Raw genomic sequence first — 18,523 nt, forward strand, 5'->3', positions numbered from 1 at the left:
TGTTTTCACTGATAATTTTATAGGAAATGCTGGCAAAATACTGTGGCAAGACAAATACATCAAAATCTGGTCAATAACAATCTGTGGCGAACACTGATTCAGTTTATTCCCAAGTATGGAAGACTATTCAGTTTATATCTATTGAAATGTGTGCAATTACATATTTTCTGAATGCAATACAATAAAGCGTTGATTATGTAGAACCAGCTGATATAACAGAATTGATTTTAATCTGTTATTGTTGACTGAAGATCTGTTTGTTCTGATGAAAGGTCACTCACTAGGGGGCAAAGCATATGCTGCTTAGTGCTATTTCAAGTATCAAGTATGAACATTCAGGCAATAATGCCACCTCCAGAACACAAACATTAAATAGTTAAATGGTGACATTTACCTACATAATTTCTTTCCCGATTCGGTTTCGCAGCAAAACCCTCACAAAATTTTACACACACTTGAAAACATGCGGCTCTCTTGTTAATACTATCACAATACTCCTTAATAAATCTCGTATGTCGGGATGGTTCTTCACCCCTTCAATGAACAATTCCCTGTCCAAACTAGCTATTTCCATGACAGGCTGACAGCAGCTGCTGCTGGGTTTGCGAACACATGTGCATTCACAGTGGTGAAACTCATACAGGGACTTCTGGTAACATGACGTTGGTTCACTGCCAGACCACTTGTCTCTGTTTGCTATTGGGTGATTTAAAAATCACATTGCCTGGTCGGACGAGTCTTGCTTCAAATTGTATCGGGCGGATGGATACATACGGGTATGGAGACAACTTCATGAATGCATGGACTCTGCATGTGAGCAGGGGACTGTTCAAGCTGGTGGAGGCTCTGTAATGGTGTGGGGCATGTGCAGTTGGGGTGATATGTGACCCTTGATACATTTAGATACAACTCTGACATGTATGTACTCGTACATAAGCATCCTGTCTGATTACCTGCATCTATTCATGTCCATTGTGCATTCCAACAAACTTGGGCAATTACAGCAGAGCAGTGTTACACCCCACACATCCAGAATTGCTGTAGAGTGGCTCCAGGGACATTCTTAAGAGTTTAAACACTTCCACTGGTCACCAGACTCCCCATACATGCACATTATTAAGCACATTTCAGATGCCTTGCCGCTTGCTGTTTAGAAGAGATCTCCACCCCCACGTACTCTTACGGATTTATGGACAGGCCTACAGGATTCGTAGTGTTAATTACTTCCAGCACTACTTCAGACATTAGTTGAGTCCATGCCATGTCGTGTTGCAACACTTCTGTGTGCTCACAGGGGCCCTACACGAGGTTAGGCAGGGGTACCAGTTTCTTTGGCTCTTCAGTGTATGTAGTTTCCTGAATTTATTTCTGCAGGTTTGTCTTGGGGTCAGATCTGCAATGCATCCAGCAGCCTTCTTTTGAAGCTTTGCCTACCCTACAGATATGCATATGTGCAACATTTCCCCAGACTAAAACACAGTATAAGTGAGGGTAGACTAAACCATAGTGCCTTGTTAATAGTGTGTCTGTGTTTACTGGCCTAGACATCTTTCTCATTAAGAATATGTTAGTGCATAATTTTGAGTGTACTTTGCTTATATGACCCTCATATGTCAAATGCTTATCAACGAGGACATCCAAGAATTTATAATTCCTTACTTCTTTGAGAACTGCATTACACAGTTCAAGGGAAATACTGTCAGTCTGTGAAGTTTTATTCACTTGTAGTTTTTCATATGTTAACTCATTTGCATTTACTAACATGTTGTTTTCACTGAAATATTTGTAAGCCTTACTCATATCTGCAAGAGCACTGGATTCCAGTTCTTTTACCAGGTCACTTTTTACTCTGAGTGAAGAGTCATCTGCAAACATTACTACATTGTCACCTACTGCTGGTGTCATATCATTTACATACAGAATGGAAAGGGGGGCCCAACACTGATCCCCTGAGGTACACTATACTTAGCTACCTGAAAATTAGTGTATGTTCACAATACTGCCCCTTGTTTTATGTATTACTTCTACCCATTGCTCTCTGTTTTCCACAATTGATATATGATATCAGCTGCCTTACCCCTTAATTAGTTTGCAGTGAGACACACAATCAAATGCCTTTGAGAGGTCAAGGAAAATACGACAGACTTTTCTTTGTTGATCTAACGCTCCAGTAACATCAGCTACAAAGTTAACTGTGCCTGTGGTGGTAGAGCTACATTTTCTAAACCAAGCTGTACCTCATTTAGTATGTTCTTCTCTATAAAATTTAATATTCTGTTTTTCAAGGCTGTTTCCACAATTTGAGATAAGACAGCTGTGATAGTAATTGGCCTGTAATTTGCAGGATTTTCCTCATCACCACCCTTATAAATGAGCACAACCCTAATCTTTTTCAGATATTTAGGAAATATCCGATTTTACGTGGCTGAGTTTATTAAATCTGTCAGATATCTCACTAATCACTGAGAACAGTACTTCACTACCCAGGTAGGTATCCAATGAAGACATTCTGTGTTTTTGGACTTCTAAAGTGTGTCTTATTTTTGCTATCTCTGGTTAACTTGTTGGCGTTGGAATAAAACATTCTCCAATATTGGATATCTTATACATATTGCTTGGCGTTTAGGAACTATTGTAAAGCGTTACAAATTTTCCAGTACTCCAACTTGATGTTGATCAAAAATATTGCTGATATCATTTAGATCCCTACATTCCTTAGCATCTTTCTCTAAAATTGTGAGACCATACCATCTTCAAAATGTTTTTAGATGTCAAAATTTCATTCTGGTAAAATTTAAATTTAGTTCCTCTGTTAATTCTACTGTAGGCTCTCCTCTTTTCGTTATATGTGTCAATGTTAGCTGTAGCTTTGTTTATCTGGCAATTTTTATATGCCATTTTTAGATTCTCCATTGCTTTTATATCTGAGGTGATCCAATGCTTCGTAATTCCCTTATTTAGACTCCTGGATACCATGGGGCAAGCAATTATTATACTAGCATAGTTTCAAGCAAAAATGCTCTCATTAACATTATGTATGGAATGTTTTTCCTTCCAATCTTTCCCCTTCAGTAATTTATGTAGTCTGCTTTTTTAGCTGTATAGATTCTAGAAGTAGTTCTACTCAGTTAACATTTATTCCTTGTATTTCAAGTACTTGTCCATAAAGGTCTGAGATAGCAGCGTTTATTACTTGCTCTATTTGTCTGCCCTGAGGAATATTAGTAATTGCGTGATATGTCAGTGTTTGTGAGGTCTGGCAACATCTTGTTGGGCTTTGTACACCTAACTGGAGATTGTAGGCATTGATCAGATAACAGAAACTTCTTGTATGGCAATAGTCTTTTAATGTATCAATATTTAGATCCCCCACTACAACTATATAACGGAATTCACGTATTACCTTATCTAAAAATACTTTTAATTCTTTTAAAAAGTGGTTTATTAATGAGATAGGTGATCTCTACAGCCCCAATATCAAGCATTTGCCTTGCGAGAGCCAGTCCTGACAAAACTCTACCATCTGGTGAGCAAGATGTATGAGACAGGCGAAATACCGTCAGACGTCAAGAAGAATATAATAATTCCAATCCCAAAGAAAGCAGGTGTTGACAGATGTGAAAAACTAGTAGAAGCCGACCTCGGGGTAGATCAGTTTGGATTCCATAGAAATGTTGGATCACATGAGGCAATACTGACCTTAAGACTTATTTTACAAGAAAGATTAAGGAAAGGCAAACCTACGTTTCTAGCATTTGTAGACTTAGAGAAAGCTTTTGACAGTGTTGACTGGAATACTCTTTCAAATTCTATAGGTGGCAGAGGTAAAATACAGGGAACGAAAGGCTATTGACAATTTGTACAGAAACCAGGTGGCAGTTATAAGAGTAGAGGGGTATGAAAGGGAAGCAGTGGTTGGGAAGGGAGTGAGACAGGGTTGTAGCCTCTCCCTGATGCTATTCAATCAGTATATTGAGCAAGCAGTAAAGGAAACAAAAGAAAAATTCGGAGTAGGTATTAAAATCCATGGAGAAGAAATAAAAACTTTGAGGTTCGCCGATGACATTGTAATTCTGTCAGAGACAGCAAAGGACTTGGAAGAGCAGTTGTGAACGGAATGGACAGTGTCTTGAAAGGAGGATACAAGATGAACATCAATAAAAGCAAAACGAGGACAATGGAATGTAGTCGAATTAAGTTGGGTGATGCTGAGGGAATTAGATTAGGAAATGAGACACTTAAAGTAGTAAAGGAGTTTTGCCATTTGGGGAGCAAAATAACTGATGATGGTCGAAGTAGAGAGGATATAAAATGTAGACTGGCAATGGCAAGGAAAGCGTTTCTGAAGAAGAGGAATTTGTTAACATCGAGTATAGATTTAAGTGTCAGGAAGTCGTTTCTGAAAGTATTTGTATGGAGTGTAGCCATGTATGGAAGTGAAACATGGACAATAAATAGTTTGGACAAGAAGAGAATAGAAGCTTTCGAAATGTGGTGCTACAGAAGAATGTTGAAGATTAGGTGGGTAGATCACATAACTAATGAGGAGGTATTGAATAGGATTGGGGAGAAGAGAAGTTCGTGGGACAACTTGACTAGAAGAAGGGACCAGTTGGTAGGACATGTTCTGAGGCATCAAAGGATCACAAATTTAGCATTGGAGAAGCAGATTCAGAAGGATGTAGGTTGCAGTAGGTACTGGGAGATGAAGCAGCTTGCACAGGATAGAGTAACATGGAGAGCTGCATCAAACCAGTCTCAGGACTGAAGACGACAACAACAACAATATATCTTTGAGAAATATATGTTAATATATATTTCTCAGCCATCCCTCTTAAATCTTTAACTAAGAGTCATGCCAAGTATTTAATAATACTTTCACAAAAACCATAAAACAAAAAGCAAATGAAAATGTGGGATTGGAAATAAATATAAGGCATACATGACAACTTCTTATATAAAATCACTTTTATTACATTACAATCGACGATTTACATGTGCTGGGGCGATGATAATTGTGAAAAATGGAGAGGCAGTAATTTATTCGGCATCCTTTACAAGTTATAACAGGATGTATATGAATTGGGAGATCCGGGAAAAACCCGAGAATTTTTTCATCTGGGAGAAAACCGGGAAAACCCGGGGATTTTTTAGAATTCCGGAAATTTTTTGTTGTTTTAGTTTTCAGTTAAATTTTTATAATTTTGACTGGTAAGAACCGATACTCTAAACAAAGAATAGTACTGTATCCCGCTATTGCAGAATAATACTGCAGCATTAAAACATGAACGAGAGAAAAAAAGAAAATAAAACTTAAATTGCAAAGGAAGTGCGCCAAATAAAATAACAGTGCTCGTACAAGCATCTGCGAACAGCTAAATGTGTCAAAGGCTTTCGGAAGACTATGCAATGCTTCGTAACAACAAACTGCCTCCAATGAGCGTGACGTCACAACTGTTTACATTCCATTCGACTCATTTAATCAGTTACAAGTGGGTTCATGCACACGCGCAGTTGAGTCACATACAAGTAGTACCTTCTCCCGCTTCTGGTTACAGAAATTACAGAAATGTGGCTGTTGGCTGTGTAAGCAGCAGTAGCTTCAACCAGCCACATGGTAACCGAAAAATTTTACTGGCATGCCCAAGCTGCCAGGTTCATGCATGCGCTGCAGGCCTGGATCTATTGGGGGGGGGGGGGGGGGGGAGGAAACCGGGGTATCTGAACCGGGCAGCAATTTTGCACGCAGGGGGCATATTCATATTCATATTCTTGAGGAAAAACCTTGTTTCTCTAAGCAACTAGCATCCAGCGCACGTTGGTCTATCATTTACTCGTATGATTTTGTCGTTCTGGTTTTTGGACACATTTTAAGTTGATTTCTGAATGAATCATAAGTTGGTTTTTTGAATGCGTGCATAGTGTACGTGATGTCTCTGCTGCTTGTTTATGTGATTGATTCGTTTTGCGAATGCTCAGTGTTGTTATAATTACTAGCGAAATCCACAGATTCAGACTACCGGAATGGAAATAAACGACTACCGGGAATAACACGTGAGAAAGATTACATATTATCTTCTCTGTGTATCCAAGAAAGCGAAATTTTCACAGAAAATATTTGACCAGATCGCCACACTAGACAGGGCCAGTTGTAGTCCCCGGCTAGCAGCCGCTTAAGTTCCATTCTGAGTAGCGCGGAAAACGCATTGTACGAAGACGTAATAACGCCTAACCAGAGAATAATCGCTGCATAACTAAACCGGTGATTGTGGCTGGGTTAATAAAGTTAACCGGAGAATGAGTTTTGGCAGTGGTAGAAATAGTTACAGAATTAGTGATGACAAGACTTTGTTAGAACACAGAAGAAGAAACGGTTAGAACACAGAAGAAGAAACAGGGAATCACACAAGTTATGGAAGAATATGACGATTTCAAATTTATACAAAAATTTGTTACTACTGCTTTTCAGTCTCGTGCGTGAGAAACTTGAGCATATGAATGAAATGTGAAACTATTTCCTAATGTAAAGCCTTTTGCTTGTAGTAGGCCAAATAGGTATTTCATTCTGGTGCTAAGTGAATTATATTCTGTCATATTATTAAAATGATCATCATTGCCAAAACAGTCTCGCGTATTTGGTGTATGTTGCAATTGATGCAATATTAGAAAGGCCTATTCTGTTTTATCCAGCACGCAGTGACAAAATAGACGTAATCAGATCAAGAAACCATGCTAGTCTTGGGTACTATTTGTATTAACAGATTTTTCGGTATTGGACAACGACATTTCTATTGTTCATGTAGCAAAACGTTTGATGAACTTTATAAGGTGATAGTTCTTTTGCTGAAAGGAAAGCACGCCATGTAAAGCTGTAGCAAGATTAGAGAGAAAAGTCGCTAGGGCCTAAGGATTGAAGAAATGTGTACTGTCTTGCCTGTTTCTTGTCTTTACTGGTTTTAGGTATCCTATCTTTAATTTTGTCACACAGAAGAGCAAGTTATTAGTTATTAGGCAATAAAGAGTCCAGATTTTCTGAAGAGTTCTTGTTCTCCTGGTTACAAATAATCCTACCCAGTACTAATTGTGAGGTGTTTTTGTTATAAAAAGAGGGCAGGGTGTTTAATTTCCACTGTCCTGAAATAATTTGATGACATCCATTACAAAATATACACCCTTGAATTCCACAGAGCGAAATACAGTGGCGTGCGGTATAAGAATGTTGTTTGAAGAGGCGTGGCACTGCACTGCATACTTTAATTACAGAAGGCCAAAATATGTTATTAGTTGTAGATTTTATTTTATTTCCACCTTTCTGACAGTTAAACATTAATCACCTTGCAGAACAATAAAGTTAGTTTTGTCGGTTTGCTAAAGAAATTTGGCTTTTATTAAGCTTTCCTGCTGAGGCAGCCAATGTATTTGAAACGAAGTGTTTAATTCCACACTATTGGTTAGTTTCAACTTTTCGCTGCATTTCAAGTGCACGTTTTCATCTTCTAGCTCATATGGGATTATGTCATAATAAAGAAGCAAACATGAGATAATACAGTACTTGTTCTCTAAGAAAATTTACGTCACGAAAACCACACTGAAAAGCTTCCTGTCAGGCCGAGGCCTACGTCATTGGGAATCTGGACATATGAATGTGCACTGTAAGGGTAGCTGCGCAAGCGTGGTAATGTTTCCTATCTGGGTCTCTCTGGCAACTGCTGAAATGAATCTATTTCTAACAGGTCGCAGGAAAATATTGCGAATTGTTGTTATTTTCAAAGTAAATTTGCGTTTTACACACAATGAACTATGTGAGAGAATGTATGATGAATTTCTTAAATCACAGAACGTTTGCTCTCTTTTAAAAATCAACTCATTGATGACGAGCCATTTAGAATAATTTCGAGCCAAGATGATCAGAGATTTAAGTCGCTATTAAAAATTTTACTCGTGTATTTGTGTGATGTCTCTTAAAGTGTAAATGCGCTAAACAGATCAACATTATATGTGAAAGCTTAGCTTCTCATGTAGCTTATTAATCTTAGAGATAAATATTATATGTGAAAGCTTTGCTTTTCCTATAGCAACACTATGAATATTAATTTAAACCATTAACTTTTCCTGTTGGTGGAATTCGATTTTATACTTCTGTAACAAAAATATGCACCGTACATGTTGCTGCACATCAAAGATCTTTCCAAAATGTGTATTTTCCCCCGAGTGTTGAGACAAATGGCTGATTCCTCACTTGACCTGCATTAAAAATGCTATTTTCTCTAAACGTTTGGCCATCTGGATATCCTCTTCTGTCTCTTTCATTTTTTCATAGCCCTTTATATCCCATAAATTTGGACAAAATCAGTGATGAAGAGCAGGGCAGCATCCCTGTTAGTTTGCTGTTTAATTAATATGTATCCATTGCGGTTCTATTTTTATTATTATTATTATTATTATTATTATTATTATTATTATTATTACCACCATCATCATTATAATATATATATATATATATATATATATATATATATATATATATATATATATAAAGAAGGAAACATTCCACAAAGGAAAAATATACCTAAAAACAAAGATGATGTGACTTACCAAATGAAAGTGCTGGCAGGTCGACAGACACACAAACGAACACAAACATACACACAAAATTCTAGCTTTCGCAACCAATGGTTGCCTCGTCAGGAAAGAGGGAAGGAGAAGGAAAGACAAAAGGATTGGGTTTTAAGGGAGAGGGTAAGGAGTCATTCCAATCCCGGGAGCGGAAAGACTTACCTTAGGGGGAAAAAAGGACAGGTATACACTCGCGCGCGCGCGCACACACACATACACAGACACAAGCATCCTTTTGTCTTTCCTTCTCCTTCCCTCTTTCCTGACGAGGCAACCGTTGGTTGCGAAAGCTAGAATTTTGTGTGTATGTTTGTGTTTGTTTGTGTGTATATATATATATAATTTTTTTTTTCCAGTCGCCCCTCACTGTAACAATGTACATGCGTGGGACACCAACGATAATTACTAGTGAACATCTTTGTGTAGCCACATTGTTTCTGCAGTTTAGCAGTCGGTCTGTCTTATCGTTTTCTCTGTTAAATAATTACCGCAGTACATCAGCCACAAGCACACACCCTAGCTTCTTACGCAAACTTCTACTTTCTTTTGTGTCAGTCCTTTCTGTTCACTAATCAGAATATCCTTAGGTGTATGTTTCTTTTTGTATACAAAATTACTCGTCTAGGTAGTAATAATTAATGTTTCCTAAAAGTAAAGAAGACTGTTTCTTAATTTTGGTAAAACTTCCGAGAATTCTACATCAGTAGAGAATACATGGTACAACATCAGAGAAATAAATAACAAGCTTTAATGATCAATATTTCTGAATGTTCAAAAATTAATATCATACAATGTTAACTGTGAACTAAAAGGAGATTTTTTTTGTTGTAGGTACAAGCTGGTACACCAGATCAGGCAGCAGAATTGCGAAACTTACTACTTCCGGCTGAACAGTTAAGTGCACTGAATACTTTTGGCTCTTAGGGGTGCATCACCATTATTACTTGTTCCCTTTAAGTGTAGGACTCCAGCATCTTGCTGAAAGTCTCTGAAATTTCAATAGATGAGGACCAGGTAAAAAATTTTATGTATAATTAGGTGACACATGGTGTATATGTTTCAGTAAAAGTTTGTGGCAAATTAATGTTCATCCTAATTAGTCCTTTGATCGAAAGTGCAAGCTATATCAGAGCAGGTACATTGCAAAACAGGAAGATATGATTTTATTGTAAACCAAACTCGGTACACAAGTTCATGTAACACAAATTACTCAACAACGTGACAATAAGTCCTCAATCTTACTAAATATTTCTTTAACTTCTATTCAATTTATTAATGTGGTTGATCCCTTGCTAAAGCTATTGTTCAACACATAATGGTTACCACAACCACTACCTGCACATCTGTGTTCCTGTTGTTCTAAAGACTCATCTGTATGGCCTCAACATCAGAATGTACCTCGCAACTACAATGGAAATTATTTAAATTATTCATAATTCAATACTATAATGTATGTTTTTGTATTTTTGTATTTTTTCCTAATTTGTCTACCTAATTGTGTCATAATTAATCAACAGCTTATATACGTAAATATGAGTTTGTTGCATCTTCTGATCTTGAATTATATGGCTATGTGATTTCAGAATGGCAGGCCACTGTGTGTCAATCTGTATCTTACCTTGAATTGTCCATGAACTAATTCTACTTTTCAATTACCTTGAGCTGTCCCGTTTGTGTTAGGTATCAGATGTAAAGTAGTAGTTGTAAGTAAGTTGGTGATGTCAGTAATTGTGCCCTTTTACTCTCTTCATGCGGACATATTTGCTGATTATTTATTTCATCTGCCACATATAGTTATTTAGTCCCTCAATATGAATATTCTACATCATCCATCATACTCAGCCGAGCTTGGAACGGAAGCCATTTCCCACCTCCAGAATACTGGTCTCTGAAGGTTGTTCCCTGATGTCATTCCTATTGTCTGAGTGTATTACATGCCTTAAGCTTGCAGCTGCATACCTTCCTATTTGGCCATACTAATCAATCTCAGTGCCATAGAGTGTTGTATATGTACAGACTGAAGCGACAAATGAAAATTTGTACCGAGGTCAGGATTCGAACTGGGTCTCCTGCTCACTCTGGAACCATATAGTTTCACTTGATTAAATCACCTATGCCTGGGTTTCTGGCAAGAGCAAAATCATTGGATGCTGAGGTGCTATTCCAATACAGTTGGCAAATCTCTGCACTGCTGTTAGAATGTAGGAGAATACCAAGTGGACTGAGATATGAATGGGAATTTGGATTGAGGAAGGAGGTGTGCTAGGGTAGTTTGTGAAGTTGTGCAAAGCCACTGTGCCAGGGTGGCATAGTGGTTAGTGCATTGCCTAGTGAACAGGAACCCTGGGTTTGAATCGCTGCCTTGGTTCAAATTTTCATTCACCACTTAAGTCTACATATAAACATTATAGATGTTTTAGACTTTAAGAAGTCTTTGGAACCGTAGAATTTCATCTGATCTTAAACTGAGGTTTGCAATAGTAAAACCCCAAACTTTTATTCAGGAGGACTGTGATTCAAATCAGTCTGACCATCCATATTTATGCTTCCGCCATTAGTCTTAATCACTTAAGTTAAATGGTTAGATAACTCCTTTGCTAGGACACAGCCAATTTCTTTCCCATCTGTGAGATTGTTCTCTATCTCTAACCACCTGATTGTCAATGTGACATTAAACCACAATCTTCCCTGCAATACTTTAAGCCACATACCTGTTTCACATTTGTTGGTACTATCTTCTGGATTTTGATCCATGATAAGGAAATCTTCTGCTTTTTCGTTAAGAATGTCACAATTTACTACAAAATCTCCTTAACTTCGTTCTTCTCAGCTTAACAGTCAATCTTCTTCAGAGCTGACATTCACTTCTTCCGTGCTCTGTAAGAACCTTCCTCCATATCACACATACCAATCTCTGTTTTGACAGTTTCCTTTTATTCACACACAAAAAGTACCTTCCCTACTATATTGGCACCTTCATTTTCAGGAGTAATCTGAAACAGACAAACCTATGACCCAGTGCAAGTTTCTCATTGATTAGCGCTTCCCCTGACACTCAAGCCGGCTGATGTGGCCGAGTGGTTCTAGGTGCTTCAGTCTGGAACCACGTTCCTGCTACGGTTGCTGGATCATGGATGTGTGTGATGATGTGCTTAGGTTAGTTAGGTTTACGTAGTTTCTAAGTCTAGAGGACTCATGACCTCAGATGTTAAAGTCCCATAATGCTTAGAGCCATTTGAACCCCTGACACTCAGCCCTTGTTAAACTCAAACGTTATCTGTTGCTAGAGCTTTAACTAATTTTCATTGTGGTGTGAAGTAAAGAATCTCACCTAAAATCCTACTTTTATTCTCCAAAATAGCAACCAATCGGCCACACTACATAGACACAGCTTACAGTCATGAACCAGCCTTGTCATTTTCATTACCCTGTGGACAGCCCAGTTGTTAAAATGTTTCTTGTATACTCCCACTACATCTTATCACAATTCAATCACAGGCATTTCGTATCTGATCATAGTTAGGCACATGTGAAAGCAGCCGTTTCATATGCCAGTTGTCTTGCAATTAATATGGATTATTTTATGTGGGTATGTAAGCTAAACAGTTGTTTTGGATAAATGACCACCACCAAACTTTGACCAACCACGTACTTGACTGCCTAGTTTCAGAGCATGCTGCACACAAAAATAGCTAATATAGCAACAACTGCTTCAGAACTAATGCATTTGGATCCTCCTCCTCAGCACAAGGCAGCCCGAGCTGGAGAGATTGGAATTACAACCCCCTCCTCTCTCTCTCTCTCTCTCTCTCTCTCTCTCTCTCTCTCTCTCTCTCTCTCTCTCTCCCCCCCCTCCCTCCCTCTCCCCCCTAGTTGATAGCGAAAGGTATTTTGCAATTTTGGTTTGTCTACAAGTGAGCGCATGTTGTTCCTTTCTTTTTTTATTTGTTGTTTTGACTCCAGAGCATGTCAATTTGAAGGAGTAATTGTAATATGTCCCCCCCCCCCCCCCCAATCTGATGAAACTGAGCCACCTACATCCATCTGTTACCTATCTTCAGTGCTAATTTACTTTTCTGTATCGTTGTTCACAGGTCCATTAATGTCTGAAGCAGTTGTGGAGCAGCCTCGATGTTACAGGAAACACAATGTGGGATTAAATGGAGTGCTGTCAAACCCTGCACAACCCGTAACTCATTCAGAGTGTACTTCAGATCAGTTGGAGGACCACACTAACAACATTGCAATGGAAGACCCTACAAGTGCAATTGAACATACAGCACATAGTCTCAGAAGTACAACAGCGCGGTCTCGCAGATGGGATGCATTGCACATTCCTGGAGGTGGGACAAACACGGCACTTGAACTAATGCCAAGAGGAGTCACACAGCGTACCCGTAGCAGGGTGTCACGACCACCACATGGACAAGGCTTCAGTGCCAGTTCTGATGAAAGAATTGGTAGGGAGGTTGTTGTTTTGCAAAAGTGTGATGAACAGCAGAGTTCACAACAACAAAGATCTGACAGAGATACAGTTATACCACAACCATCTGTTGGAGGGACAAGTATGTCTCCCATTCATCATGGAGAAGTGAGAGCCACTTGCAGTCAAGCTATGGATGTGAATGTCTCTCACAGTCATCGTACAGTGCCAAGTGATAGGCAGGGACGTAGTGTGACTAGAGATGTTCCGTACACTCGTGTTCGTGTAGCAAGTTCTCCTCGCAGCCATGCGAGAGAGACAAATGACACTCATAGCCACAGTAGGGAGGGGAATGCATCTGCACCTCGTGGCAGAGAGGCGAATGGTCCAACCAGGAATGGCAGAGAAACGAGTGTCACAGAGGAACATGGTGAGGTGGCTGGTGGTCGTCAACCTTGCCCAAGACTCAGGCACCAGAGTCATGTGAGGGAGACTAATGCTACTCAGAGCCAAGATAGGGAGGCAAGTGCCCCTGTAGCTCGTGGCAGAGAGGCAGACAGCCCAACCAGAAATGGCAGAGAAATGAGTGTTGCAGATGAACATGGCGAGGCAGCCGGTAGTCACCAACCTTGCCCAAGGCTCAGGCGTCGTGCTTTGCCAGACCGAGGTATCAGAAGAAACAGTACAAATCAAGAAAGGGAGCCTTATTCACTTAGACCAAGAGGCGAGCGACCAAATTACAGTGTAGCTGCTGGTCATCGTAGAAGAACTCAACCAAATTGGCGGACACAATTGAGAACACAGATGAGGCAGTACATGGATGAAATTTTTGCTGCCTATGTGAATGCAATGTTATTTGGAAATCAGAAACGTGAGGTCAAGGATCTTCCAGAAGTTGCAATAAATGAGGAGCAAGTTAACTCGGGTCTGAAATGTTCAGTGTGCTTGTTAGATTTTGTACTGGATGAAATAGTACATAAGCTGCCTTGTGACCATTTATACCACAAAAATTGTATAATACCATGGCTTGAGCAGAATGATAACTGCCCAATGTGCAGAAGGCCTGTTGATGATGATGATTCTGATGATGATGACGATGATGATATTGATATTCTTCCGGATGATGATGACGATGACGACGATGATCCAGGTAACCAAAGGGCTCGTTTCCGAATAGTTGTTGGAGATGCAGATGTCACTGTTATCGCTCATGACAGTGCTAATGAATCTTCAGCCTCTGATACTGATTTCGAAGTATTTATGAATTCTGATGAGTACTGAAGCTACTGAATATTACGACTGATTTATCCATTTGAAGATTTGGGACACATTTTTGTGTACTCAGTATGGAAATGTATTTTCATCAATTCCCATTGCATACTATCAAATATATAGACTGAATGTTTCCAGAATCATTTTCAGACACTCTACTTACAACTGTGCTACAATGCAAAAAGTTTTACAAACAGTAGTTTTTAACAGCAGCTGTGATTGGATGCTGTCTGAATGAGAGGGAGGTCCTAGCACTCTTTCAACATACCGCATAGACCAACGCTTCAGTAGTGTACAATTAGTGATTTTCTCCCTTTACTGTCCCCAAATACATCCACACCGAGAATGTTTTTGTGACTTGTTTGAATGGCTCTTCTGTAATGCATATGGAGAGGGGGGGGGGGGTGTTGTGCTGGGAAACTACTTGTATAGTGTTTGTGATTATTAAAAGATATTTAAACATAGTGAATATTAAATGGTAAACACACTATTGGTTCCATAAATCATAACTTAAATGTCTGTTTATTGTTACAATGTCTATTGTGTCTATAGCCTCATACTCTCAACAAAGTATCATAAACTGATTATATATTTATTTATTGTACAAATAGTAACTGAGATTTTTATGTTATATGCATTGTTTTTACTTTATCGGCCTATTGATATCTGAGAAAAGTATCCTACTTGGAGTTTGTTTCAATGAACTGTAGCTGAAATACAATTGTATATTTCAGATTGTGGTAACTTTATAGTTACTGCCACATGTGTAACCATTGTTCCATTTATTGATAATCTTTGTCCCTGAAAAACTGTGAGGAAGAAAAAAATGTTTTTCTAAAGTGATTGCAGAAAATGTGAAAACTGGAAATGCTGTGTATATCACCATGTGGTTTCCAACTCGTATATTGCCTGAATTAAGCTCGAGTGTCTCTCTCTCTCTCTCTCTCTCTCTCTCTCTCTCTCTCTCTCTCTCTCTCTCTCTCTCTCTCTCTCTCTCTCTCTCTATTTTATTTGTAATTAGAAGGTTCAGTGGCATATTTAAGTATAATCCACTTTTATCGTGCTCAATCTACATACATTTCATCAAGGCTACTGGATTTAACAAATGAGTACTGTGCGCAAAAATCTTATAGAAATGTATCATAGACGGGCCAGACAACACTCTAGAGACTAAACATATTGATTTAGGTTGTCTACGTACAATAAGACTGACAGTAGCCTGACAGTCTCTTGGCACTGTTTTCTGAAACAGCGACAAAATTAAACGCTAAAGACAGGCTTCGTGATTATTTTAGATTTGTTACTTACAAGGGAATTACACACTCAACAAGTGAGGTTTCCCTTATCTTTTGATTGATTCTACCACATACTTGGATCTAACAAATGCTGTTCTAGTGAGATGCACTTCTCAGATGTGTTTGAGATATCAAGGTTTAATGAGCCTGTTGAGCACCATATGAGAGCACCAACTGGCTGTGAGAGAAGACGAGAACTCTGCATTTGCTGTGTTTGAGTAGAGCGTTTTTTTTTTTTTTTTTTTTTTAAATCTTCCACCAAATACTTGTATCAGCTCAGTGAGTGTGTTTATTTGGAAAGGAATATCACCATCATCATGTCATGAAAATTGTATTACACTACAATCCCTGGTACTGCATCATTTGATAGCTCCATTATTCATATTTGTGTTCATGTACATAAGGTATGTATCAAAAATTACACTGATTAGCCAAAACATTATGACCACAGCCCACCACAATGCTGGATGCCACCTGGTGGCATTGCAAGCATGTGACATGGTAACAAAAGTATGTAAGAGGAGCAGACACACAACAGGGGATCACCCTAGCGACAATATGAGCTGCAAACTGGGAAATACATTGTGATAAGTGACTTTGACAAAGGGCAGATTATTGTTACAAAGAGCCTGTGAATGAGTATCTTGAAAACAGCGAAGCTGGTCAAATGTTCACGTGCTACTGTTGTGAGCAACTATGGAAAGAGGTAGGAAGACAGTGAAACTACTACTACTACTACTACTACTACTACTACTACTACTACCACCGCTACCGCTTGACACAATGGTCGGACGTCCACGACTGTCCACAGATTGTGGGGTTCGGAAGCTTGTCTGCTCTGTATAGTAAGATAGATGGTGAACTGTTGGATCACTGCTGAGAGAACACAGTGCTTATGCACACCCAAGTTTTTCAGAGCACACTGTTCATCGTAAATTGTTGAACATGGAGCTCTGTAGCAGACCAGGCATACATGTTTACATGTTGACCCAGTGGCATCGTCAGTTAAGATTGTAGTGGGCATGGGACCATCAGGCTTTGACCATTGATCAGTGGTAACATGTTGGCTCTGCGGGTGAATCACATTTTTGCTACATAAGGTCGTTGTTTGTCTCCACAAATGCCGTCATAGAGGTGAACAGCGGTTCAAAACATGAAGTATGTCACGGATGCGGGCTGAAGGGAGCTCTATTATGCTATGGGAGACATTCTCCTGTGCTTACACAGGACCTGTGGTAGTAATCAATCACAGGCTGTCAGCTGTGAAGCACCTGTGTCCCTCCATGCTTGATGTCTTCCCCGACTGTGGTGTCATCTTTCAGCAGTATAATTGTCCACGTCTTGGGCCAGAACTGTGATACAGTGATTTTAGGAGCATTATAATGAATTCACGTTGATGTCGCAGTGACAAAGTTCACCTGGTGAATATTCCATGAAACCCGTCTGGTTTGCTGTCAGTCACCATCACCGAGTACGCTAATCAGCGGCGCATTATTTGTTAATCACATGACCTGTGCATAGACTTCTCGTGCCACATACCTCCACAAACCTACCAACAAACTGTTGGGTCCCTGATATGTAGAATGAATGATGTATTTCATTCCAAAGACGGACAAACAAGCTACTAAGCAGCTGGAAACAGTATTTTGCCTCATCAGTGTATGTCTGAAAAGCTATTCTTTTTAAATGTTAGTGTACTGTTTTTCTGCTGTCATTATTAAAAACCAAATGTGCTTTTCAGTAAGGGCATTAATAAAATGTGCTTTACCCAGTTCTGTTCTAGGTCTTTTTGTGCTCTCGCGATAAACCTCAGTTCGGATACTGTTAGCCTACCAGTGACAATGAAGAATTCAGACTGCAGTGATTTAACTGATATATAATTTTAAGACAAGCATGAACGTGTCAATAATAATGGCTCATTTTGCTACAGTTCCTTACTAAACGTCGTCATGAATGTCCCGGTGGTGGTGGTGGTGGTGGTGGTGGTGGTATTATTCCTTTCCAAAGAAACATGATTTGTTGCAGTGTTGTAATTGTTTGGTTGCAGATTAGAACAAGAAGAAGACAAGACTCAAATGCAGTATGGGTAGACCTGTAGTTTCCTACTTTAGCTGGTTGCCCTAACTCTGCTGCTTGACGGGTGGTGCACTTACATGGTAGAACTGTGAGCCTAAATTTCTCACAAATGCTTCATAAATGTAGCATACTGGAGCACCACTTCTTACACCTAACAATTTACCGTATTCATCCAAAAGTTGAGGAATATATGTTATTGCCTATATTTGATTTATTTGCATAAGGCTTTCTGTGCTCCAAGGCATAAATGTCTAATATTTCATCTTCCTTTGCTGGAGATTCTGATTCTGAGACATAATCACAGGCTTGTCTGAGACATAATCACAGGCTTGAATGACTCAGAAGGTAGGTAGTCTCGAACAAGCTCAGCAAACTGATCTGTTTATAATACTGTATATCCATGCATCGGTCAGTTCATGACATCATCAGACCTCTGCCTACAGTCATGGAGCTGCTCCAGTGTATTCCGTGGAGCTTCTAGTGGTGAAGAGTTGGCTCTGTTTGTTTTATTTAGCACAAAGGCACACAACTTGTCTAATTTCAGTCTTATTACTTTTTATTGAAATTGGCTTTGTGCTTTCAAATTTATGTTGCCTACATACATCCTAGTGTAATAATCATTAAATGTTGCTTAAACCGAAATGTCAGAGAAACAGATTTGATGGTTTTCCAGTCCTAGTGCGTAACCTGCTACTGCTGATTTACCCATCTTGCCCAGGCAACAGTTGCTCGTGTAGTCCTTAAGATGGGTGCCAATGCTTCATAGTTCCCATGTACACTTGGCTGAAGATGCAAAGAATTTTATGAAAGCCAGCAATGGTAAGCAGTGGGTTTAGGTCCT

The 18,523-nt window shown here is 39.2% G+C and overlaps 1 protein-coding gene across 8 annotated transcripts in view; it reads left to right on the forward strand.

The window, feature by feature from the left end:
* Positions 1–15,081, forward strand: part of LOC126183525 (E3 ubiquitin-protein ligase RNF6-like) — a 63,551-nt gene extending 48,470 nt beyond the window's left edge. For 6 of the 8 annotated variants that reach the window (XM_049925590.1, XM_049925588.1, XM_049925589.1 and 3 more), the window contains 2 exons: positions 9,448–9,509; positions 12,711–15,081. In XM_049925590.1, coding sequence (XP_049781547.1) covers positions 12,719–14,320 — 1,602 coding nt within the window. In that variant the 5' untranslated portion in view covers positions 9,448–9,509; positions 12,711–12,718 and the 3' untranslated portion in view covers positions 14,321–15,081. Of the gene's footprint in view, positions 1–9,447; positions 9,510–12,706 lie in introns of all 8 variants that reach the window. The other 2 variants (XM_049925595.1, XM_049925594.1) reach the window with 1 other exon arrangement.
* The last annotated feature ends 3,442 nt before the right edge of the window (positions 15,082–18,523 follow it).

Source organism: Schistocerca cancellata, chromosome 4, assembly GCF_023864275.1.
Source record: "Schistocerca cancellata isolate TAMUIC-IGC-003103 chromosome 4, iqSchCanc2.1, whole genome shotgun sequence".
NCBI lineage: Eukaryota > Metazoa > Arthropoda > Insecta > Orthoptera > Acrididae > Schistocerca > Schistocerca cancellata.